The sequence below is a fragment of the Pelophylax lessonae genome, assembly GCF_965119305.1.
Source record: "Pelophylax lessonae genome assembly, chromosome: 1".
NCBI classification, from domain to species: Eukaryota; Metazoa; Chordata; class Amphibia; order Anura; family Ranidae; genus Pelophylax; species Pelophylax lessonae.
Window position 1 is genome coordinate 597061727 of NC_138768.1, and position 25759 is coordinate 597087485.

Here is a 25759-nt window from a genome sequence, read left to right on the forward strand (position 1 = left end):
AGATTTTACTCCACTGTCTGGATGTGGTCAGAGCGGTTAGGGTCAACCTGGCCCCAACATCTTCCTTCAGAAAGACTGAGTCCCTTTTGTCCTCCCTGAAGTTCCAAAGAAGGGATATCCTACTTCCTTTTCCACCATTGCTAGGTGACTCAAGCTGCTCATTTCCAGGATTTACAGTACATCCTCATGTATTGAGTTCTTCCCTTCCTTATTAGAACCCATTCCATCAGATCAGGCTTTTTGGGTGTTTCAATATCAAGCAGCCATCCTGTTTGCTGTTGTTTGCTATGTTGTTGCCCGTCAGTTTATTACTTGACAATGTTCCATGATCTATGACTTCTTGTCCTGTACTGTACAATTATAATAATGAGAATTTTGAGTTACCAGTAAATTCCATATCTCAGAGCAGCGGTCTCAACATTTTCTGTACAAAGGGCTGCTTTACTATGCTGCAGACTAGGGGGAACAAACAGTGGCCAATGGGATTACAAAATGTCCCGGCATCAGTGTGAATAAACAATGTCCCATCTTTGGTATTACAGGAACTATTAGTGCCCTATATATGGGAGGAATAGTGCCCCATTCTTATATCAGTGGAAGGAATAGTGCACCGTCATTGATGTCAGTGGAAACATTAGTGCCCCATCGTTAGTGTCTGTGGGAGGAATAGTCCCCCATTGTTGATGTCAGTGGAAGGAAGGGTGCCTCATATCAGTGGGAGGAATAGTGGCCCAAGGGCCAGATAAAGCCAAGCAAAGGACCACAGTTTGGAGAACACTTTCCTTGAGTACTGTACAGTGCACAAGTTCCTCCCCCGTGTCCTTTGTTTCTTCTTATTGCTTGCTAAAATTCTGGAGTCCAATGGAGCGGGCAGGGTTACATGAGGGTGCAAACGGAGCATTTCCAGCAAAGCTTTTGCCAGGGTCCAACCACCTGACAGTAGCGGCATATAACCCAAGGATTATTTGTCCTGTACTGTACTTAAAGATATGGAATTGGCGGGTAAATAAAATTTCCATTTTAATTCATATAGTAAATAAATTTAAATAAAAACGTTTTAAACTATATAAACCTAAAGCTGAACTCCAGACATTTGTAAAAACATGTATTCATGTAGCCCTGTATTCTTTAATATACCTGAATTTGAGTTCGGCTCCATGTACACGGGACGCTGGAAATGGCCGTTTAGGAGCAGTTGGGCGTTTTTTTTAGAAGCCCCTGAACCCATCTACATTTTATCTTATCTGTCCATGTACACCAGGTCGTTTACAGTCATTTGCAGGCAGTTGCGTTCAGGGACTTTTTTTAGAACGCAATTATTTGCGTTCGAACGTGTGTTTCCCGGCGTTTCAAACGCAAAAACGCGACCGAACGCGATGACCCGCGTTTAGCGTTCGCATTTTTCCATTTTAAAGGGGAATAATTTTTTTGACCTCTAGGAACAGTTCTAAACGCAAACGCCCGCTAAACGCCTGCTAAACACGGGTACAAACGCGACCGAACGGACGTTTCAAACGTCCTAAAAATTCCAGCATTCAAAGGGACTTTTAACAACGTCCCGTGTACATGGAGCCTTAATTTCAACCTTTCTCTGCACAGCATAGCTCAGAGAGGTTAAAGGAGAAGAGTTAAAGTAACCAATGAGGTGTGTTGCTGTGCTGGGGGCATGGTGGTAGGAGCAGAGAGCAGAGTGACAGAAAAAAAGAGCAAGGCAAGAGGAAAACTGTAGCAGAGAAAGGTTCAGCCCACTTTCTTGCTAGGCAGAGCTGTGTAAATTTGAATTCTGGAAGGACATAAATACTAATCCTTTGGCAGTTAAAACAGCTCTCATACATGTATTTCATATATGGGAGCTGTTTTAAGTGTCAAAAGGTTTACCTGTTTGCCTCGCATAAACATATATTTCAGAAATCTAAAATAAAACTGACCCAAAACCACAATAGTTTCTTGTTGAAATTTTAACTCCAATATTGTCCCACCCAAAGAGCAGGTTTTCAAATGGTCAACACATGATCATGTATCATCCCCACTCATCTCACTGACCTTTCTGTTCAACAAACATGTTTTGTGTGAAACAATGGAGAGATGAACTGCATTCTAAATAATGAGGGTACCATTTAAAAACTTTTTCAGACTAATGATTAACTGAAAGACCTTTAGTCAATAAAACCAGTGCATGGAGTTTGGATTATGACCTTTACTACATCTAGATAAACACTGCTCTCCACTCACAATCTTTCTTTTCCTTGTGTCATTCTCTGCCCAGTGACAACCGGCACAAGCTACAGTTGGAGCAGGAGGATACCAAGCGATGATGTCGTTTACTTTGTTGTTTTTCCTTTGTATATTTTCAACATTTTCTGCTTCTATTAAAGGTAAGAATGCTTCCGGGATCAGAAGTTAGGCCAATTTGTAACAGCAATGATCTGGGCTTCATTAGCAGTAATCTGACAGTGTGTGTCCTGGCAAAAATGTACTGACAATGTATGACAACGCTTATCAAGGCATACTGATAGAGGGTAGGAAAATGTTCAAGTCTGGATTTGAATTTAAAGTCCCAACAAGTGCCATGTAAAAAATCAATGTCAGATCTTTTCTTTAAAGAAAAATCTGTTCATGAATGGTAAGCGTTCTAAGTGCGATAGGAACTGTTCCAGATTTGTTTTACTAATGTTGTTGTGCATCAGTTACAGAACAAACTGAGCAAGCAGTAAGTTCTCTTCAACTCATATAATGTGTCTCCTTCTATATTTACATGTGCTATAGATAACAGCAAATAACTTGGTGTGATATTGTATAGCATTCCTTTGTAGGATGTGTTTAGAAATCAGGAAAGCAGACTTGCTGTTGTTTTTCCTTGTGACTGTAGACTAAGCAGAAGATTCAATTACAAAATACTGTACAAACACAAAACTCTTTTAAGGCAATGTACTGATATATATATAGATATATATATATATATATATACAGTATCTCACAAAAGTACACCCCTCACATTTTTGTAAATATTTTACTATATCTTTTCATGTGACAACACTGAAGAAATGACACTTTGCTACAATGTAAAGTAGTGAGTGTACAGCTTGTATAACAGTGTAAATTTGCTGTCCCCTCAAAATAACTCAACACACAGCCATTAATGTCTAAACCGCTGGCAACAAAAGTGAGTACACCCCTAAGTGACAATGTCCAAATTGGGCCCAATTAGCCATTTTCCCTCCCCGGTATCATGTGATTCGTTAGTGTTACAAGGTCTCAGGTGTGAATGTGGAGCAGGTGTAATACATTTGGTGTTATCGCTCTCACTCTCTCATACTGGTCACTGGAAGTTCAACATGGCACCTCATGGCAAAAAACTCTCTGAGGATCTGAAAAAAATATGTGTTGCTCTCCGTAAAGATGGCTTAGGCTAAAAGAAGATTGCCAGGACCTTAAAAATGAGCTGCAGCATGGTGGCCAAGACCATACAGCAGTTTAATAGGACAGGTTCCACTCAGAACAGGCCTCGCCATGGTCAACCAAAGAAGTTGAGTTCTGCCAGCATTGCTGCAGAGATTGAAGGGGTAGGGGGTCAGCCTGTCGGTCAGCCTGTCAGTGCTTAGACCATAAACCACACATTGCATCAAATTGTTCTGCATGGCTGTCATCCCAGAGGGAAGCCTTTTCTAAAGATGATGCACAAGAAAGCCCGCAAACAGTTTGCTGAAGACAAGCAAACTAAGGACATGGATTACTGGAACCATGTCCTGTGGTCTGATGAGACCAAGATAAACGTATTTGGTTCAGATGGTGTCAAGCGCGTGTAGCGGCAACGAGAAGAGGAGTACAAAGACAAGTGTGTCTTGCCTACAGTCAAGCAAGGGGGTGGGAGTGTCATGGTCTGGGGCTGCATGAGTGCTGCCAGCACTGGGGAGCTACAGTTCATTGAGGGAACCATGAATGCCAACATGTACTGTGACATACTGAAGCAGAGCATGATCCCCTCCCTGGGCCGCAGGGCAGTATTCCAAACACACCTCCAAGACGACCACTGTCTTGCTAAAGAAGCTGAGGGCAAAGTTGATGGACTGGCCAAGCATGTCTCCAGACCTAAACCCTATTGAGCATCTGTGGAACATCCTCAAATGGAAGGTGAAGGAGCGCAAGGTCTCTAACATCAACCAGCTCCGTGATGTCGTCATGGAGGAGTGGAAAAGGACTCCAGTGGCAACCTGTGAAGCTCTGGTGAACTCCATGCCCTAAAGGGTTAAGGCAGTGCTGGAAAATACAGATGGCCACACAAAATATTGACACTTTGGGCCAATTTGGACATTTTGACGCAGGGGTGTACTCCCTTTTGTTGCCAGTGGTTTAGACATTAATGGCTGTGTGTAGCAAAGTGTAATTTCTTCAGTGTTGTCACATGAAAAGGTATAAAAAAAATATTTAAAAAAATGTGAGGGGTGTGCTCACTTTTGTGAAATACTGTATGTAACACAGGCATGTCCAACCTGCGGCCCGGGGGCCGCATGTGGCCCAGAACCTCAGGCAATGCGGCCCACGGCCCCCTGACAATTTTTTTTTTGCTGGGGAGGAAGGAAGTCGAGTCAGGGGCATGGCCACAGCAGTTTCCAACTAACTGTAGACAGAGGCCGCCTTGGAGGCGAGGGGAGGAGGAGGGGTGAGTGCTGCCGGATTACAAACAGAGCGGGGATCTCCTGCTTACCCGACGACCGCTGTCATACAAAGCCCCGCCTCCTTGACTGGCTCCTGTGATAGACAGCACATTGGTGACGTCTATCATAGGAGCCGGTCCAGGAGGCAGGACTTCGTATAACAGCGGTCGCCGGGTAAGCGGGAGTTCCCCACTCTGTGTAATCCAGCGGCTCTCCTCTATCTTCATTGCAGTCTGCATTGGATGGGCTTGCACTGGTGAGGCTACATTGGATGGGCACTGATCAGGCTGCATTGTATGGGCATGCACTGGTGAGGCTGCATTGGATGGGCACGCACTGGTGAAGCTTAATTGGATGGGCACTGTTTAGGCTGCATTGGATGGGCACGCACTGGGCTGCAAGTGCCGTGCAATCTCCCGGCTGCTGCGTGAGACTTAGGATGTCTGCAGTCGGTGACAGAGCCACTGCTTCCTGTATAGTTCCAGCTCTGTCACAGGCGGAGTGATATGAAATGCACTCTGCCTGTGACAGGAGCCATACAGGAAGCAGCCACTCTGCTCTCTACTGCAGCCGCTGCTTCCTCCAGGAGAACCCGCCGCATGACCAGCATTACTCGCCAGCAGTCTACAAAATAAGTAGAAAAGGTCTGTGTATTAGCGTGTGTAAATTGTTGCAATATGTTTTTTTAATAACTAGTTGTGTTTTGTCATAATATGTCATGTCCTTGTTCATACATGTATAAATAAGGACATGACATTTTCTGGCTGTCTAAGACTCGGTCCACACTAGCGCGACTTGTCAGGCGACTTGTCAGCCTGAAAAGTCGCGCTCCCTCACGGTCCATTGACTGCTACAGGACCCGTTCTAATAGGAGCGACACAAGTCGCTCCGACTTAGAAAAAGGGTCCTGTACTACTTCGGGGCGACGTTGGAGCGACTTGCATAGACTTCCATTATGTGAAGTCCATGCAAGTCGCTCCGAAGTCGTGGTGCATGGGAATGCACAAGTCGCCCCCGAAGTAGTACAGAGTCATGCCGCCCCAGTGTGAACCGACTCTAAGTCATATGTGCAACTATCCTGCCACTAGCCTCCAGCACATAACTGTAAATATCCCAGCATGTGCAGTGTTTCTGACTCCTACCACCCTGACTACTTCAAATAACTGAAGTGGTCATGGTGGTAAGAGTGTTCCTTTACTATCTCTCAGAAGACGTAAACCTCTGTATACTGATTTCATTTCACTTGAGCGTCCTCTAGTTGTGTAGTGGGGGGGGGGGGGGGGGGAGGGCACGGCGGCGGTTTATTACTTATATACCTTAACTATAGTATATATTTTATATGCGGCCCAAGAAAATTTCTCTACACTCAATGTGGCCCAGAGAAGCCAAAAGGTTGGACACCCATGATGTAACATTTTTTGACCTTATTGAAAAATATCTTATCAACCAAGTTTAAATGCCCAAATTAAATAATATAAAATATGTGGTAAAAATAACAAGATATGTAAAATGTACACAGTCTGGTTGCCAACCAGTTTAAGAATTTAAACATAAATAGAAAAATCTTGGACAAGAAACATAAAAATCTGCATAACTGTGGAAAAGGAGAATGTGACAAAAAAGTGCTAATTAATAAGGTACAATAAATATTTCTTCATTATTGAGCCGGCACAGTAGCTAAGTGTTTAGCACTTCTGCCTAGCAGCACTAGGGACGTCAGTTCAAATCCCAACCACGGCACTATCTGAATGTAGTTTGCATGCTCTCCCTGTGGGTTTCCTCTGGGTTCTCCGATTTTTTACCACGCTCCAAAGACATCCTTATAGGGTAATTGTCTCCTGTCTAAATTGGGAATAAGGGACCTTAGATTGTAAGCTCCTTGAGGGCAGGGACTGGTGTGAATGTACAATGTATGTACAAAGCACTGCATAAATTGATGATGCTATATAAGTATCCAAAATAAATGTAGGTACTTTGCTTTTAATATTTTACCTACATTTTATTTATAAAGATGATAGGCTACTTCATGCTAGTAAAATAGTGATGGAGCAGATGTCAATTTAAAGAAGGCCTATGCACACAACCTTAATCCAGGCCTTTGTAAATAGCTTGCTCCATTGTACCAATAATGGTAAATTACCTTGTGAAACATTTTCTTAGAGCTAGCTTGTACTTTGCCCTGGCTAGGAACAGTAACAGGTTCACTTGATAGCAGGCTCTTCAATGAATCTAAACCTAACATTGCCATGCCCCTGACTGCCTTGATGTACAACTGAAGCCCCCAAAAAATTTTCCTAGAGATTTGCACACTTCCCCCATCACTATGTCAGAGAGCACAGACCTGGCTATTGCCTACTGAAGCCCTGTGCTGCAGACCTGGGGTCCAGGGAAAAATAAGTATACATTTCTTGTGGTGTCTGCTATCAAGAGAGCCTAGGCAGGAATTAGGAAATAATTTAAATGGTCTCCACTCCCTGCCCTGATGACTAAGGATCTAGTATTGTTTTGTTTTTTTTTCTCCCAAATGGGTAACGCACACACTAATAATTATCTCATCTTATCCCCCACTGGTTCCAGTTGTGTTGACCAGTTCCCTGATGAAGCTCTTCTGGTTGGTTTCTGATCATCTTGCCATTTCCCCTTCACCCATTGTCATCATACAGTGCAGGATCAGTGACCACGTCTTTAGGATGGGACACGGACCCTGGAAGGAATGCCAATCCATATGCCAGTGCTGGAGAGTAGAGGACCAGACTGCTGGCTGTTGCTAAACCACAGGTTAAGGTAAGTATAAGTGTGTGTTGCCCATGACCTAGAGAAAATGAACACTAGATCCATCTTCTTAGGAGAAAAGAGACAATTTTCATTATTTCTTAACTCCTTTAACTTAGAGTTGGCACTAAGAAAATGGGGCTTCAGTATCCCTTCAGTGATGCAAGTTATATTTTTAATTGGTCATGCTGTCAGAACCAATAGGAAAGACCCTTGTTCGGGTACAACCACTAATTTGTCAGCCCTGGCTGAGTATTAGTACCCCAATCTCAATATGCCAAGAGCCCCATTTTGGGGCATAGATTTTTCAGTCTAATTTGCCAGTATAATCAAGCAGGGTGTTTACATGTCTCAGAATTTTTGTTTTGACTATAGGTCCATGAAAATAAAAACTTGGTGTATTAAAAAAACATGATATACAGTAAGTGATCACTGAAATGTAGTAATATACCACTGAAAGCTGCTTTACCAGTGTTCTGTTCCTACTGGGGTCTATCCAAAGGTTTCCCTACAGGAATTCGTACTGCTGCAGCCTGTGTGCAGTGCGCTCTGTGATTGCCGTGTCCTTGGGATTTGTCTGATCACAGAGCAGGGTAAAAGGCCAATCACAGTGGGCCCTTTACCACGTGATCAGCTGTCAGCTAATAACAGCTGATCACCGAAGTAAACAGAAGCCGGTTACTGGCTTCTTTTTTCTTCACGCTGTTAGCATCAAGAAAAGAAGCAAGCCGTTAACCATCTTCTGTTAGAGGGACATTGGTCCCCTTAGTGATCACCAGTGCTGAAAATCAGCACCCTCCAGTGCTGCTATACCAGTACCCCCTTTTAGTGCCCATCAGTACTGCTAATCAGTGCCCACCAGTGCCACCTATCAGTGCCTCATCATCAGTGCCTCCTGATCAGTGCCCACCAGTGAAGGAGAAAAATGACCTGTTTGCAAAATTTTATAAGAAAATATGAAAAACGTTTTTTTTTTTTTTTTTTATTTCCAATCTTTTTTTGTTTGTTTAGCAAAAAAAAAAAAAAACAGTGGTGATTAAATACCACCAAAAGAAAGCTCTATTTGTGTTAAGCATGACCGCGCAATGGTCATTCAAAGCTGAAAACTGGCCTGGGCAGAAAGGTCATATAAGTGCCCAGTAAGCAAGTCGTCTTACCTCCTTATACACCCCTCAAGTAAATTATAGTCACTATCCATGAGAAAATTAAGATATACACAGCTCAAAAAAAATTAAAGGAACACTTTTTAATCAGAGTATAGCATCAAGTCAGTAAAAGTCCTGGGATATTGATCTGTTCAGTTAAGTAGCAGAGGGGGGTTGTTAATCAGTTTTAGCTGCTTTGATGGTAATGAAATTAACAACAGGTGCACTAGATGGGAAACGATGAGAAGACCTCCAAAACAGGAATGGTTTTACAGGTGGAGGCCAATTACATTTTTTTTCCTACTCCTCTTTTCTGACTTTTTTTTGCTAATTTTGCATTTGGCTAGGGTTAATGTCACTACTGGTAGCATGAAGCGATACCTGGACCCTATAGAGGTTGCACAGGCAGTCCAATTCCTCCAGGATGGCACATCAATACGTGTCATTGCCAGAAGGTTTACGGTGTCTCCCAGCACAGTCTCAAGAGCATGGAGAAGATTCTAGGAGAAAGGCAATTACTCTAGGAGAGCTGGACAGGGCCCAAGAAGGCCCTTAACCCATCAGCAGGACCGGTATCTGCTCTTTTATGCAAGGAGGAACAGGACGAGCACTGCCAGAGCCCTACAAAATGACCTCCAGCAGGCCACTGGTGTGAGTGTTTCTGACCAAAAACTCAGAAACAGACTTCATGAGGATGGCCTCTAGTGGGCCGATGTCTTCTAGTGGGCCCTATGCTTACTGTCCGGCATTGTGGAGCTCGATTGGTATTTGACATTGAACACCAGAATTGACAGGTACGCCACTAGCACCCTGTGCTTTTCACAGATGAGAGCAGATTCACCCTGAGCACATGTTACAGAGATGAAAGGATCTGGAGAAGCCGTGGACAACATTATGCTGCCTATAACGTTGTTCAACATGATCGATGTGGTAGTAGATCAGTGATGGTCTGGGGAGGCATATCCATGAAGGGATGCACAGACCTCTACAGGCTAGACAATGACACCCTGACTGCCATTAGGTATCGGGATGAAATCCTTGGACCCATTGTCAGACCCTACACTGGTGCAGTGGGTCCTGGGTTCCTCCTGGTGCTGACAATGCCCAGCCTTATGAGGTAAGAGTATGCAGCCAGTTCTTGTATGAAGTATGAAGGAATTGACACCATTGAATATCCCCCACGATCACCTGACCTAAATCCAATAGAACACCTCTGGGACATTATGTTTTGGTCCATCCGATGCTGCCAGGTCGCATTTTAGTCTGTTCAAAAACTCAATGATGCCCTGGTGCAGATCTGGGAGGAAATACCCCAGGGCACCACCTGTCATCTTATTAGGTGCATGCCCTAATGTTGTCAGGCATGCATACAACCATGTGGCGGGCCATACAAACTACTGAGTACCATTTTGAGTTACTGTAATGAAATTTCAGCAAAATGGGCTAGCCTGCTGCATCATTTTTTCACTTTGATTTTCGGGGTGTCTTTGAATTCAGTCCTCTAGGTTGATCACTTTCATTTCCATCTAACGATGTGACATCCTTTCTTTTCCTAACACATTATCCAATTCATATCAGTATAGATATCCAGCAGGATATTTTTCCCCATTGAGATCTGATGTGTTTTCAAAAAGTTCCTTTAATTTTTTTGAGCAGTGTAGTTTCATAATAATATAATCAATTTCTAGTGTGTAATTTATAGTAAAAAATTATTGTAGTCATTGATTGCTTTTTGGACTATCTTGCCATCTTGCTCTAACTGTACAGGAAAGTAAACAATCCGGAATCCGCTGCACTTCTTCAACCTTTATGACATCATTTATAAAACATCACAGACATTTTGGGGTACAGCTGAAAGTTCACGCGCTTTGCTCTACAGTTAGCGCTTACTCATACCCTGGATTCCTGATTTTTACCTTTCCCGTGCATCTACAGACAAGCTGTGCTAACACCTTCACCCTGGTTTGTGAGTAGGGGGACTGTTAATTACTCATCTGGATCGGCTTTGCCTGTGTATGCCCTAACTGTACCTTGGGTGTCAGTCTCTGCTGATGTGGAAGCTTACCTTACTTAAATTGTTTGGAAAGGAATTACAAAGTACTGTTGGACAAGACTTAAAGCCAACATGTATACCGTATGTCATTGCACTGAGGGTAACAGTGGACATGATTTATGTCATTGTGGTGTGCCATTAAATGCTATACCCATTTTGGATTTTGAACGATAAGATGCGTATAACATTGAATTATATGACTCTGGAGAAACTGAGCAACTAAATAAATGTAAGGTTTAGTTGTGTTTTACACTTATGGTATGTCATTAGCATAGAGACAATATAATTACAAAAAAAACTGATGAACTGTAACAATCAGAATACATATGTTTTCTATATGATACCGTTAAGGCATAAATACAAACTTGTAAAAACAAGCATAATCAGCGCTCAATGCCACAGTGAAAAACCAATAAAAAGTTCATAAAGTCCACAATGGTGATGAGGGATCAGCTGTGAAGGTGAGGAACACATTATCTCTGGCAGCTCCTTGTCAAGGATCTGGGAATCCCTCATAGACATGTAAAGGAATAGAACAGGGCACCAGTTAGATCAACACTAAAATCAACACTTTTTATTACAGTACATGCTCACTTAAAGTGTTACTAAACCCACAACAGTAAAATCAGTCTGTATATACAGTAAAGCATGCTTGTTATATTCACTGTGGAACCTAAGGGGTTAATAACCCTCTGCATTGTGTATAAAGGCTGTGTGATCCTGTCTTCTTTGATCCTCCCCTTCATTAACTGGGTCCTGGGTTTAGTAACACTTTAAATATAAACATCCTGTGTACTGCTCATGTGGCTGGTACAATCGTGCAAAGACTGCATGGAGTGTCGGCAGCATCTCAAGCACTCACTCACAGTGCTGTAACCCATTTCCGAAGGCCCTGTTTCCTTGTTCAAGCTCTTGAAAAAGGAGGCAGGGCCTCCGAAATGCATGGCGTGAGTAAGGGTTTGAGACGCCGCTGACACTCCATCTTGCAGCTGGTCCCTGCCTGTGCCCTACAGCTGTCATCCAGTCCATCCAGATTGATAAAGCTGTCCTTGCAGGATTGCAGATCCACATGAGAAGTACACAGAATGTTTATATGTAAGTGAAATTTAAAAAAATATAATAACCGCGCTAAATAAAATTCTAAACACATTAAAATTATCCTGATCAGTAAAACAGCAACCTCCACTGTGCGATATCGTCACGGAACACAATTATACATAGACACAGACAGTAGTGCTAATAAGAAAAGTAACATATGTGACCTAAAAAAAGAAAAGAAGCTCGAACAGTCCCATATGACAAGTCCCAGTTAGTAGGATGTCAATTCTCCAGGTCATGCACAGTAGGTTATCCAGAGTAACATCTATCACCATCCACCTCCAAAGCAACGGGAAAAATCAATAGAAGCACTGCCACCAGAATAGTAATGCAAATGCCTGCTTACCAGCAGCACTGGACCTCTTGTTATAATAGGCCAGAAGCACTTGTTGCTTACTACCTTGCCAAGGCCTTGTGGAGCGGTTCCTACGGATGTCCCGACTGTCAGGTATGGGATAATTCGTACTATGGTAGCTCATACATGAGATAAAAAACATAATAGTGCTCCACATAGTATAAATCCAGTAACATTTATTAAAATATAAAAAATATTTCACTTAGTTTCCATAAAAACGTAAGCACACATTGAAAATCACATACCAGCCGACATCCAAACAAGTCGTCCGCACTTCCGGGTATAGTAATCACGATGACATCAGCGCGTCATCCACCCTGCGCGTTTTGTCATAAATTACGTCATCCTGGGGCGTTATTTCTTATTAGCGCAACTCTGTTTATGTATAATTATATGTAAGTGAGCCTGTCTAAAAAAGTAATGGTTTTAACTCATACTAATCTGGCGCCCTGCTCTATTCCTTTACATACCTTAGGGCATAATACTGCCACATAAACCTGTCTTTGTTTAATGGAAAAGGATAATTTATTCAACCAGAAATAGTAATACTAACGTGTAATTTTTATGTGACGACTATGTATCGAAAAGGCTCAACTGCTACAAAATGAATAAACCCCAAATTTTACTATAATGTTTATGATGAGGTTCAGTATACAAATAACACATATAACAATGATAATTACAGAGAGTTATGTTTGGTAAACATTACATTACCCCTTGTCACTTCACACATAAAAAAATCAATTATCAGTGCTGTGGTGTTCTTCATCTTTTTAGCAGTCATTTATTTATATTTTTGGATATTTCTCCCCGCTACTGTCATTTTATGTTTAAAAGCCTTCGAAATAATAGCCATTTTTTTGACTAGAGTAATCCATCCTTAGACATAGAATATTTTTTTTTATTTTTTCTTACTCTATTGAAAATACTCAGAAGCAAAATGTAGGATGACAGAACATCTTCTAAGCACCTGGAAAACATATGTGGATAAAATACCTGCATCTTCACTGCCTACTTGCTGATAGAGTGCTTTGGTGAACAATCTGAGCAGTTTTGGCAAAGCTTGGCTCCATTGAATTGGGAAATCTAGATACTGATACAGTTTGTGTGACTAATCATATAACACGGATCTGCTGAACAAAATGTATCAATAGCATCAGTATATGTAAAGACAATAAAATGATAGGGGGTCTAAACTGCTATTGCTGCTATTCTCTTGATCCTTCTACTGTATTCTTGTATTATTCTGAATTCAAACAGAACACTTGTAAAGTTCTTCTCTATCACCTGATAAAATATTGCACCTTGCAGCTACTACGTAGGTATGAAAATACTGCTTAAAACTAACAACTAACATCAGGCTCAGGCAAGAGATACTGGCACAGGAGCAAATCAAGTGATAACTGTTTGTTTAGTAAGTTTGTATTTGTGAGCTTTTTAATATTACTATTGGTATAATAAACAATGACTCCAGCAGTCATTCATTTCCTGAAGAGTTGTAATGAGCTTTGTGAATAGAACTAGCTCACAGAACATGCAAATAATATACCTTATTGCATGGTGTGCAATGGCTGCAGTGTACTGATTTATAAGGGCCACACACATTACTGCTTTGTAGAAGAGCACAGAAAGACATGTTATGCCATGTGTAAGCTCAGCGTGTGGTCATGCCCATTTATTTTTGAATGCTACCCCAATGCACCTAGGCAGCGCAACTAGCTTGTGTTTTAGCACAGTGCAAAGATGTGAATGTAGCACTGTTCCTTGAGGACCGCTGGATAATACACTTTAAGGTCCCCCTGGGTTACCGTTAGCAACTCTGGTATTCACACTTTAACACTTTACTTCTTGGCTCAGTAATCAGTCCAGGAGTTTGTAGTTGTTTTTGATGTTTTATTTTAAATAGGGATGGAAGAAGGGAATAGTGGGATACTCCAAATTAACTATTCACAAGATATGAGGACTCCTGTCTGATGATGCAGCCAGGCTGCTGATTCACCCTGCCACTAGGGGAATTTGGATTACGTCTCTATCCAGTAGCCTTAAGGAGCTAATTCTCCTCAGAATACTCTCCTAGTATCCCCTTCCACTTGACACACTGACACCCGTCCTCTCACTATTCTACTCTGGGGTGGCCCCACTCAGGTCAGGTCCCTTGACACGACCCCTTCTACTCCCGATACTGTTTTTCGAGGGTCTCCAGTGTCTCTCCCCTTTAGTCAGTTCTCCTGGACCTCTGGGTTCAGTTCCATTCCTTTGATCCCCAGGCCGACCGCCTGTGACCACGTGCCACCACTACAGAGGAGGAGGCAGCTGCCACCCTCCCTCTGGGACTCTGCTCACCAGCCAAAGACCCCGCAGCACATGTACTCCTGGCTTTTATACAGTATCCCATAATGTACCGAGACATCCGGTCTCTGCCAATCACCGGGACTGTATCAAAGCCTGTGCAACCATTTGTCAGGTTTCCTCCCACTGTCCAACATGCCTCCCTATTGGACCAGTGTGAAACACTATCTAGACCCAACGAATCACACACTGAGCACACCTAACTCACAGATCCTGCTCTCTGGTAGGCAGAAAGGAATATAGATTTGCCTGCTGCTCCTCTGATAGGCAGACAGAGCCAAAAACTATACTCTCTCACTAGCACCTACCTAGAAGGGAGCTACATGAATCATCTGTGCATTGTGGTGCAGAGCTGGGAAAATATTCAACATATCCAGTAAAATATGAGTTGCATGGCAGCCTATTTAAAATTTAATGGGCTGTCTTAACACACCGCATGTTAAGGCACATGAAGTAACACACAAGAACATTCTGAATGGGCCCTTAGTATGATAGGATTTTCTTGCTGTGCCACATAGTATCTTCTGATTGTGAAGGTGAATGTCTAAATGGAAATTATATTGACTGGACTCATAACTTTTGGCAATTTTAGCAAAGCGTTATGAATGCAAAGTTGTTTCTAGGTAACTTGCAATCAAGTTATCTTTCGTAGTATTTTATTGCTCTAACTTGTTGATTAAACTAGCTTATTTTGCAGGTTAGTGCTTCTGATGAGATAACTATGGCTCCAATGATCACTGAATTGTCAGCTTTTGGCAAATCATTAAATTCCAAAGCTTAGATAAGTGCGAGTTAGCTGGTACTTGTGCAAATCCACTGATAACGTCATTCTAGAATAAAAAAAAAAGCTTAATTAGATAAATGAAACTTGTAGTCCATGCATACACAGGCCATGTTGCCTCATCCAAGATGAAGAAGTTCTAGAGATTTGGTAGTGATTATATAAAGATCTTATTCGGATCAATTGCAATGCTGGATACTTACATTATATACAATTTTTCACTGTTCCATTTGTTTAAAGCGGTTGTAAAGTTTAATTTTTTTTTGGACAACAGCAAACATGTTATACTTACCTGCTCTGTGCAGTGGAATTTAAAAGAAAAGCCCTGAACCTCCTCCTTTAGGGTCCCTTGCCAGCGCTCTAGGCTCCTCCTCCTCTTGGTACGCCACCTCCTATTGGAGGGCACCTGCAGGCTTGCTCCCGAACTGGGTTGTATGCATCTATAGACACACACCGTGACCCCACCGCTCCCCCTGCTTCCTCCTTACAGGATTTGATTGACAGCAGCAGGAGCCAATGGCTAAGTTCATGAGAACGGGGAGAAGGGAGAGAATAGATGCAGCTGGACAGAGAATTGGATTAATACAAGACTCACAGGAAGAAGTAGAACATTTTTTACTTTAATGCAGGAAATGCATTAAAGTAAAAAAAAAATGTACCTTTTAGAACTGCTTTAACTAAGTTAAACCCAATCACTAAAGTCTCCTATAAGCTTTAATGTGTTATCATCATTTTAAAAGTTGTTATCAATAATTCTACATCAGCATCTTTATATTAAAAATAATACCCGGTAATCTTGCCAGTAAGGGCATTGTGCAGGCACTTCCTGTTATAGAGTCACCCTGTCACATGCACCGCTGGTGGAGACTATACACCAACACTCATTGCATGGACCTGGTTCCCTATTTTTAGTATACCAGTCCAAGGAAATGATGTTCAACCATCGCCTGGACCAAGTGCATGTAAACAGGAAGTAGCTGAAAGAAGCTGTAGGACATCATTAAAACTGAGATGAACCATGAAACAAGGTTAAAACAGTGAAAAACAACAAATAACACAGTGCAAAAATAGTGAAAAAAAAAACTCTGAATGTGTATAAATCCTAGATAAATGTAAGTGAAATATGTTGAATATTGCAGACATATAAAATCATATTCCCAAAAAAATTACTGAAATACAAACCAAAAATTATATCAAGCATGTGTACAGTGAAATATTTGTGTGCAAAACATATGCAAAAATTATTTTTTGCAAAGAAAATAATTTCAATAACCCAAATAATTAAAAGTCCATATCAGCAAGTGTCCAGTGAAAGAATAATTTTTCGTGCTCAGTGCTCTCTTCTAAACAAAAGTTGTGCCAATCCGTGATTCCTCATGCAATTTGTTGTGGTTCACACCCACTTGTGAATATACTTACCAGACGGTTTTGACCCCTTAGCAGTACTGCACGTGGGTCAATCAAGCTTAGGCCTGGTAAGGATTAGCACTTTTCCTCCTTGATAGTCCCGCAGGGACGGAAAGATATTAGAAACAATATTATTCCCCCAATGGACATCATTCAGGGCAAAGGAAGGAAAAACAGAGAATCTCCATAGTGTAATACGTTTGATACTTTTAATGAAAACTTGCAGAGTAACACTTACAGTGTGACAGGTAAATAATCACTTGTAATGATAGACATCAGGCAATGCTGTATGCTCCAAGCGACCAGTTAGTGTAAGAACGCCGAGGTGTGCACCTTCCTGTTTGCATTCCACCTAAAACCGGAAGTGACGTTACTGGTGCTACCGTCAGCCAGAAATTGCGTTGACGCATTTCGCCCCTCCCAGTGGGCGTTTCCGCAGACGTATTGTCTGCTATGGATCAGGAAGGGGGGTGGGCATATGCTTACTGCTGTTCCCTTTCACTGATTGCATGGCTGCAAAAGGGCCTGGTAAAGATTTCAGAGAGATCCTATGTTTGTTTTTTTCCCCTGGATTCCCTTATAAATTCATACTAGACCCTTATAAAGAATAAACATCTGATATGGGTTTTGGGAGGGGGGAGACTCATGCTGTTTTATTTTTTAGGCTGGGTTGAGGCTGGGTTCACTAATCCTCCTGCAAACAGAAACCAGGCCATTTCACTCATCTCTAGCGAGAAGCAGAACCTACCATATTACTTATTCTATAGATATGAAATTACTATTTACATTTCTGTCTGGAAAATCTATCCCGATCACTATTATTTCCCAGTGATGCGAGTCTTAGGATCCTCATTCTTTGTTATACACCCCCCCCCCCCCCCCACACACACACACACCCCACATTCCTATTTTAAAGTGTATGTAAAACGCAACCTTTTTTTTTTTTTTTGCAAATATAACTTTATTCGAACACAGAGGAGGGTACAGCGGGGCGAGAAGATAACATTCCAGAAATACAAACAGAAAAAACCAAACAATCATATAAAGTATGCATTGTTGTGCCTGCTCACTCCAAGAGGCCCATGCGTGGAAATCTCAATGAAAGTACATGTATCACAACAAGTGACAGTTCAGGGCTGGCAGTATAATAGACCATCAGGTTGCTCGTCCACCCTGTGTGCGCCCCTCATTTAATAGGAGACATAGAGAAAAAGGAAAAAGGGATTAAGAAAAGGAGGAAAGTGGCAGAAAGGAAAAAATAACAGAAAGAGGGAGAGAGGGGAGGAGGGGGAAGGGCAGGAAAGGCAGTGGGAGAGAAGTAAGGCGAGAAGAATTTGGAGGATCAGGATTCCTCCTCGGCAATGGAGACCATCATCACGCCACTGTTTAGGAGTGTAGCAGAGTGACGCCCTCATCAGACAAAATAAAGATGTTTCAAAGTTCCCAGGTCTTATGATACTGCTCCAGCTTACAATGTGATGTCAGCACCAGGTCTTCCATCTTGTTGATAGCCTCGACACTCCGTAGCCAATCCGCTACCGTGGGGGGGCATTGGTTTTTCCACAGCAAGGGAATGCACGCCTTGACTGTGTTAAGTAAATGACGAACAACCAATTTCTTATATCGCCGCACAGGGATGTCTGATAAATGGAGCAAGAAGAAGGCCAGGTCCTCCGGGATTGGATATTCTGTGAATTTCTGAACAACAGACCTGACCCCTGTCCAGTACGCTGATAGCTTCGGGCAGCACCAAAAGATGTGGAGCAATGTCACGTCATCCCCACCACAGCGCCAGCACTCCGCCGACGTGTTCGGGAAGACCTTATGCAGTTTGTGAGGCGTATAATACCACCTAGTTAACAATTTGAAATTGGTCTCTTGGATTTTGGTGCATATAGACGATTTGCAACTTTTGTTTATCATTTCAAATAGACTAGGGCAACCGTTCATTTTTTTTTTTTTTTTTATTATTATTATTATAGATAGAATCGGGAAGGGTTCAAACCTTTTCTGACTGTGTCTTGCTGGGGAGATTTTCATTCCAGTCTGGACACACAACAAACAGTAAGAAGAAATCTCACAAAAGTGAAGGGAATTCTCCAAATAGTTGTCACCAGATCATTTGTCCCTGTTGAATGACCCACCCTCACCTCTCGCTTTGGATATGGACAAGAGTCATTTTAGATTTCCCCTTCGCTTTCTTCAGCAAATACAATGTTTATCAGGACAAACAGAATCCTCTCTCAAGGACACAACAAAAAAACTTCACAGAACATCTAGCCCATACCTACTCTGTCCAAAGCTAAAAAAGAGTTGTCTCTTTACATACACTTTAAATTGCAAGGTTACTTCTGCTTACAAAATTGTAAAGTGTACATGCACATCTTTTTTTATGCTCATTTTATTTTATCTATTTATATTTATTTTATAGTATGTGTAATCATCTCTAGATGTCAGTGAATGAAAAAATGTGCTGATCCTTTGACTTGTTATATATTTAGAAAGACCCTGAGCCTGATTTACTATCATGTGTGAGGTCAGGTGAAGTAAACTTGAGTTTGATTTCTCAAAATGTGAGATGAGGCGAAGAGAGGTAAAGTGGATCTGGGTCTAAAGTTTACTAAAGTGTACAGTGACATTGACATCAAACATCTTAGTGAAGAAGATCTATTTTTTTCAAAATCCCCTCAACACAATTTCAATGTCCTCTGCAGATGATTGGATGTTTTAACCACTTAAGCCCCGGAAGATTTTACCCCCCTTCCTGACCAGGGCCTATTTTGCGATTCGGCACTGCGTGACTTTAATGGACAATTGCGCGGTTGTGCGACGCTGTACCCAAATGAAATTGATGTCCTTTTTTTCCCACAAACAGAGCTTTCTTTTGGTGGTATTTGATCACCTGTGCGATTTTTTTGATCATGCGCTATAAACAAAAAAAGAGCGTCAATTTTGCAAAAATAACAATATTTTTCACATTTTTTTATATGAAATTCCCCCAAAAAAAATGTAAAAATCAAATTTTTTTAACATTTTCGGCCAATTTGTTTTATGCTACATATGTTTGGTAAAAAAAATCGCAAAAAGCGTATTTTGATTGGTTTGCGCAAAAGTTATCACGTTTACTAACAAAGGGAAAGATTTTTGTTGTTTTTTTTTTTAACGCGTAATGGCGGCGATCTGCAATTTTTTTCACGGTACTGCGACATTGCAGCGGACAGATCGGACCCTTGACTGACATTTTTGACACTTTTGGGGTTACCAGTGACATTTCTACAGTAATCAGTGCTATACATATGCACTGTTACTGTAAAATTACACTGGCAGTGAAGGGGTTAACTTTTTTTGAGAGGGAGGGGTTATGTGTGTCCCTAGGGGGCGTGATTCTAACTGTGATTGGCTGTGGCTTGAGGTGTAGGAACAGTGATCAACGGTCCTACATAGCAGAACCGTATGATCACTATTCCTACACAGGGGAGAATGACAGGCGGCTTGTTTACATCAGCCGCCTGCCTTTCTCCCTCTGCACCGACGATCGCTGAGTGACCGGCGGACATCGGGTCCGCCGGTCACACGCGCGGGGGGTCCGTGACCGCGCGGGAGCGCACCTCCGGGGCGCGCGCTCGCTCCCTAGACCCTCACAGGCTAGCGACATAGTACTACGTCGCTCTGCCTGTGAGGGGCTGACTGCCGACGTAAATAGTCGTGCGGCAGTCGGCAAGTGATTAAGTAAACACAGGATCACCTTACTGAAGTTTTGTCTTAGGGCTCATTTAACTGGGGGTCTGCCGCTGTTTGCATGCAATCACTCATACCAGCGGTTACATTCAAATAGGGTTCTCTGAATGGCCCTGGATGCAGGTTTCATCCAGGGGCAGCAGTTCTGGCCCTACCCAAACTGGATGTAGTCCATTTTGTATGCAGCTATGGTGCAGAGTGCTGCTACGTCCAAGTGCAGAGATTAACCGCATCTGGACGCTGTTTACTAGCCTTCTTTCGTCACCTGTCTGATTGAGCACTTAGAAATCAATTCCAGGTTGACTTCACCGTACCTCAGGTCACCTTACCTTACTTTACACTGCAGTAAATGTTGTCCTTTATCTCTGACTTGCATCATTGTTATTTATCTGGAAAGCTTATGTGTGACTCAAGCCTTTTGCTGCTCAAAATATTCTGCAAAGCTGACTACACATAGTGATTTCACATCCGCTGTCCTGTCAGACAAATTGTCTATGTGCTCAGTAAATAAGTTATAGAGGTTACATTTTAATTTAAAAAGTACTGCCAGGAAATCCCTTGTGTACGTGTAATACATAAAACGTGTATAATAAAAGGTATGCAAAGTTCACATTTGTAACAAAATGTACCATATACTGTGCAGCTTTCAAAAATGATACTTAGTTTAAATGCCATACCTGTAAGCCAACCTAAGCATCTTGCCTAGGATCTGGGATGCACTATACTAGACAGTTCCTAGACAGGATGGGGCTGATCTCTTACAATGCAAGTTTTTTTCCTCAGGATGTGGAGAAGCAACGGGTTGGCCTACAGGTATGACATTTAAACCAAGCACTGATTTTGAAAGCTACACAGTGGTTTCAAAAAATTACATGCATGGTAAATGTTATTACAAATGTGAACTTAGCCTTCAAGTGCTTTTTATACTCTGTCTAAGTGTGCCATGTGTGAGTTAACATGTGGATTTAGAGCATGCTATGTTATGTAAAAGAAGGAGAAAGTTGCTTCGGGCCAGGGGTCTGTTATTTCAAGAGGATGTCCTAAATTCCCAGAGTGGAAACTTGTCAAGTGGGCCAGTACACAGTTAAGCTGCAAATGTGACTCATAATATGCTACATGGATGTTGGTGTACAGGACCCGAAATGTAAGGTACAAGAAAACAACAAGAGAAGGGCGCACCGACCTTGTGCATAACCACTTAAAAGTTTATTAAAATCAAAGAAGGGTAGTGTACAATATACTCACAAATGTAGCATATGAACAAGCATATAGGAAATGGGCACCGCTCACTTCCAGGACACTTCTCTACTGCTGGATAGCCTGATGGCGTCCTCAAAACCTGATGTGGCTTACGTGTTTCGAAGGAGGACCCTCTTCCTCAGAGCCAAAATCGCCTGAGAGTTGGTGGTGGCTAATGGAAATATGTCTAACCTCCTAATGGTTGGCTCCTAAAACAGAACACACATAGGTCACCAAAAGAAAAAATGATATGGTAGGTAGATGTATAGAAAATACAATGATAGGTGGTATTTTAATGGGGTTGAGGAGGGTGAAAAATGGTCAGGGGAGTCATCACAATTATTGACTCTACAGAAAGAATTTACTGGTGTCCAGAGCTGTTAGAGAGCTTTCCCAGGGACAACCTTTTCCTCAGACTGTCACGAAGTGAAGGAAACTCTGTAATAGAAACACAGGCAGAAGTAAAAATGCTTTTTTAGGTTATATGGGGGAATGCTAGAAACCCTGTCAACTTTTTATTGTTCAAACACATAAGCAAACAGGGGGCTGGTTTCAGATTTTTTAAGTCACTGAAATTGTTCCTGGGCACACTGGCTCCAGTTATCCAGCACTCCAAAACACAGGGAACACCCTCAGGAAAAATGAAAGGACCCAGGGTTGCACTTACCATGGGATAAAAGGTTGTCACCAGAACAGAAAGTGAAAATCTCTCCAAGGCTGGGTTCACACTTACATCTAATGCGGCTCACAGCAGGGGTCCGGTGCGTCTCTGTTCTCCATTTCAGGGATGAATCAGGCCCAAACTTTTGCCTGAATTCGGACCTAAACAGGGCCAAAGACACACAAGACCCCTGTGCTATCCGCTTCACAGCCAACACGGAGCTGTGTGAACCGGCTCCATTAGGAGAGGGCGCACTCTCATGTCATGCTGCAAAGTCGGCGTCGCACCGATTCGGACGGTGCCATTGCCAGCAATTGGTCCTGATTTGACATGCAAGTTGACATGTCAAATCGGACCAATGTGAACGGGGGCTCAAACCAGACAGGGGTTCAAAAACCTTCTTCAATATATCTAAAAAAAAAAAAAAACTTTGGCTATAGATACACTTTAAATGTTCATGCAGAAAGTACTGGCAGACAGGAGATTGTTTTTATTCCTCCAGAGTAACAGTATTAAGAAAGTTCCTTCAGACAGCGCAGTACTTCACAATCCTGCAGGTGCACATACTGAGAAAAATCATTTAACATCTGTTAGTATTCATGGGAACATTAGACTGACAAATTAAGAGCTGAAAAAAATCCAACAAGGCTGGCATCTGTTAATCATCAATGCTTGAACTGATCGTTCATTAAAAACATTTGCCAAATAGTTGATTAAGTGATTCTATATCATTTGTTTCATCTGACTTTTTTCTAATGTCTAGGGCACCCTTACAGTTGTTTTGTACACTGACTTCGATGAATGATAAGGCATATACTTCCTTTATCTTGGCTTAGATTACCCATGCTGTGCGGGAACATTTAACATAACACTAATCTAATGACAGTTATGAAGGTCACATTCATCTATGCCTTCCAGATGTCCCAGTGGATCTTTCCAAAACGGACTTCACTGAAAGATCAGGCCTTAAATTGGAAGTTTATAGAAGGGATGTGTATTCTACGACTCTTTAACCACTTAAGCCCCAGCCCTATTTCGGACACTTTTTGTTTACAAGTTAAAACCAGTATTTTTTCCTAGAAAACTACTTAGAACCCCCAAACATTATGTATATTTTTTTAGCAAAGACTCTGGAAAATAAAATGTCGGTCATTGCAAAACTTTTTGTCAAGCGGTATATGCGCAGCGGCCTTTAAAACGCCATTTTTTTGGAAAAAAATTGAAAAATCACATTTCACTGCATTTAAAAAATACTAAACAGTAAAGTTAGCCCATTTTTTTTGTATATTGTGAAAGATGATGTCACGCTGACTTGCATATACGTTTTTTTGTGCGCGAGCTAACGGTGACGGGGGCGGCAAAAATTTTTTTTTTTTTTTCCTATTTATTTTTTATTTTTTTTAAACTTTATTACAGGTTTTTAAAAAAAACAAAAATCTGATCACTTTTATTGCTGTCACAAGCAATGTAAACATCCCTTGTGACACCAATATATAGTGACAGGTACACTTTATGGAGGGATCGAGGGTCTAAAAGACCCTAGACCCCTCCACTACACTTCCCTGTATGCAAAACGCCGAAAACGGCATTTTTGCATACAGCCGTTTTTTAAATTTGCCGCCTTTTGCAGCACAGTAACCCGGAAGTGACGTCATGGACGCCGCCTCCGGGTTACGTCATCGGAGCCCCGATCGATGCCGTTTCTGGCATTCATCGGGACTCCATCCAGCCGGCGGACGCGCCGGTTGGGTGCTTGGGGCTCCCGGTGGGACGGGAGCCCCGGGCAAAGCTAGAGGCAAAGCTAGAGGCATCATCCCGGTATAAACCCGCAAAGTGTACCGACGTATCGGTACGTTACTATACGGTAAGTGGTTAAAAATAAGTGCCTCAGGCTAATCAGGACAGCATAAACAAACATTTGTCATATAGTCTGTGGAAATATCTGTAAAATGTGGTAAACTGTCTCTAATCTTTGGAAATCTTGCCAGTGCAAGACAGTTTTACATCCACTTGTGACTAAAGAAAATAGCATGAAAGTACACACAACCAGTTGAAGCATCCTCCATTAATCCATATTTCTAATTTCATCACTTTTACTCTAATACTTGAAAAATTGATGAAGAGAGTAAATTATAGCCCCTGAAACGTGTTAAAATGTTACCTTTGGGTGACTATAAAAAACAGATGTTGGATGAGAAGGCCTGTCTTGCAGTCTCAGCTCTAATTTATCGCAAAGGTGTTCTATAGGGTTGAGGTCAGGACTCTGTGCAGGGCAGTCAAGTTCCTCCACCCCAAACTCGGTCATCCATGTCTTTATGGACCTTGCCTTGTGCACTGGTGCGCAGTCGTGTTGGAACAGGAAGAGGCCATCCCTAAACTGTTCCCACAAAGTTAGGAGCGTGAAATAGTCCAAAATGTCTTGGTATGTTGACGCCTTAAGAGTTCCCTTCACTGGAACTATGGGGCCAAGCCCAACCCCTGAAAAACAACTCCACACCATCATCCCCCCTCCACCAAATGATTTGGACCGGTTCACAAAACAAGGTCCACAAAGACATGGATAAACGAGTTTGGAGTGGAGGGACTTGATTGGCCTGCACAGGGTCCTGACTTCAACCCTATAGAACACCTTTGGTTCTATGCCCCGCATGGCGATTACTGGCCGGGGCATGGAGATTAGGGGGGCGGCGCCCCTTATGGACCAGCCACCACTGCTTACCTTACTTTTCCTTAGCTCCTCCACTGTTCCATTCAGCCACTTGGGCACTAAAGAAAATACCTGGTATTTCCAGGTATGCAGGATATCCTATTCCTACCATGTGCTTGGTGAACGGCCCGGTACTGTCAAATAGGGGCAGGGGACAGTCGTTATCCCTATGTCAGACTAGAACAACTTGGAGCTTAAACAAGGCCTCCAAAAATATACATGGGATGATTTTAGTGAGATGAGCATAAAAAGAGATGTCACTTTCTAACTTTGAAATTCTGTGAGTACTTAGTAACTAAACAAGTCCAACAACTGGAGTAAAGAAAAATATGAAACGGAAAACTCTAAGGTAAACATTAATAATTTATTACTTAGAAAAGTTCCAGTGTCAACATGCCTAATATAAAATCTTGAATATACAACATAGGAACAAGTTGGGTAGGTGACAGATATGCATGCCAAGCATGTCACTGAGTCAGCCCCTGACACTTGCTTGTGTATGCATTGCAAAGTTCTTCAGTATACAGTGACATGATTTAATTATAGATTGCTCACACTTATGTGACTGGTCTACTACAGTAAATATTCTTTCACAAGTTGTCCAGTTTTAAGCTGTGCTTCTACTGTAGCCTATTAGAACAGTTTGTATACTTCAATTATTATTTTTTGATCATTCCTAATCTTTTTGTAAAATGTGCATACAGAAAATATTAAACATATTAGACATTGCAACCATTGAGGCTGGTTTAACACTTATGTGTCTGCATTATCCTGAATTTTTTAAATTGCTTTGGGCAGA

General features: G+C 42.0%; 1 protein-coding gene across 1 annotated transcript in view; it reads left to right on the forward strand.

Annotated features, from left to right (window-relative positions):
• Positions 1-2231: 2231 nt before the first annotated feature.
• The window catches only part of MTTP (microsomal triglyceride transfer protein), a 101915-nt gene continuing 78387 nt past the window's right edge, over positions 2232-25759 (forward strand). Inside the window, exon 1 of the mRNA XM_082253218.1 lies at positions 2232-2375. Coding sequence (XP_082109344.1) covers positions 2312-2375 — 64 coding nt within the window. The 5' untranslated portion in view covers positions 2232-2311. The remainder of the gene's footprint in view (positions 2376-25759) is intronic.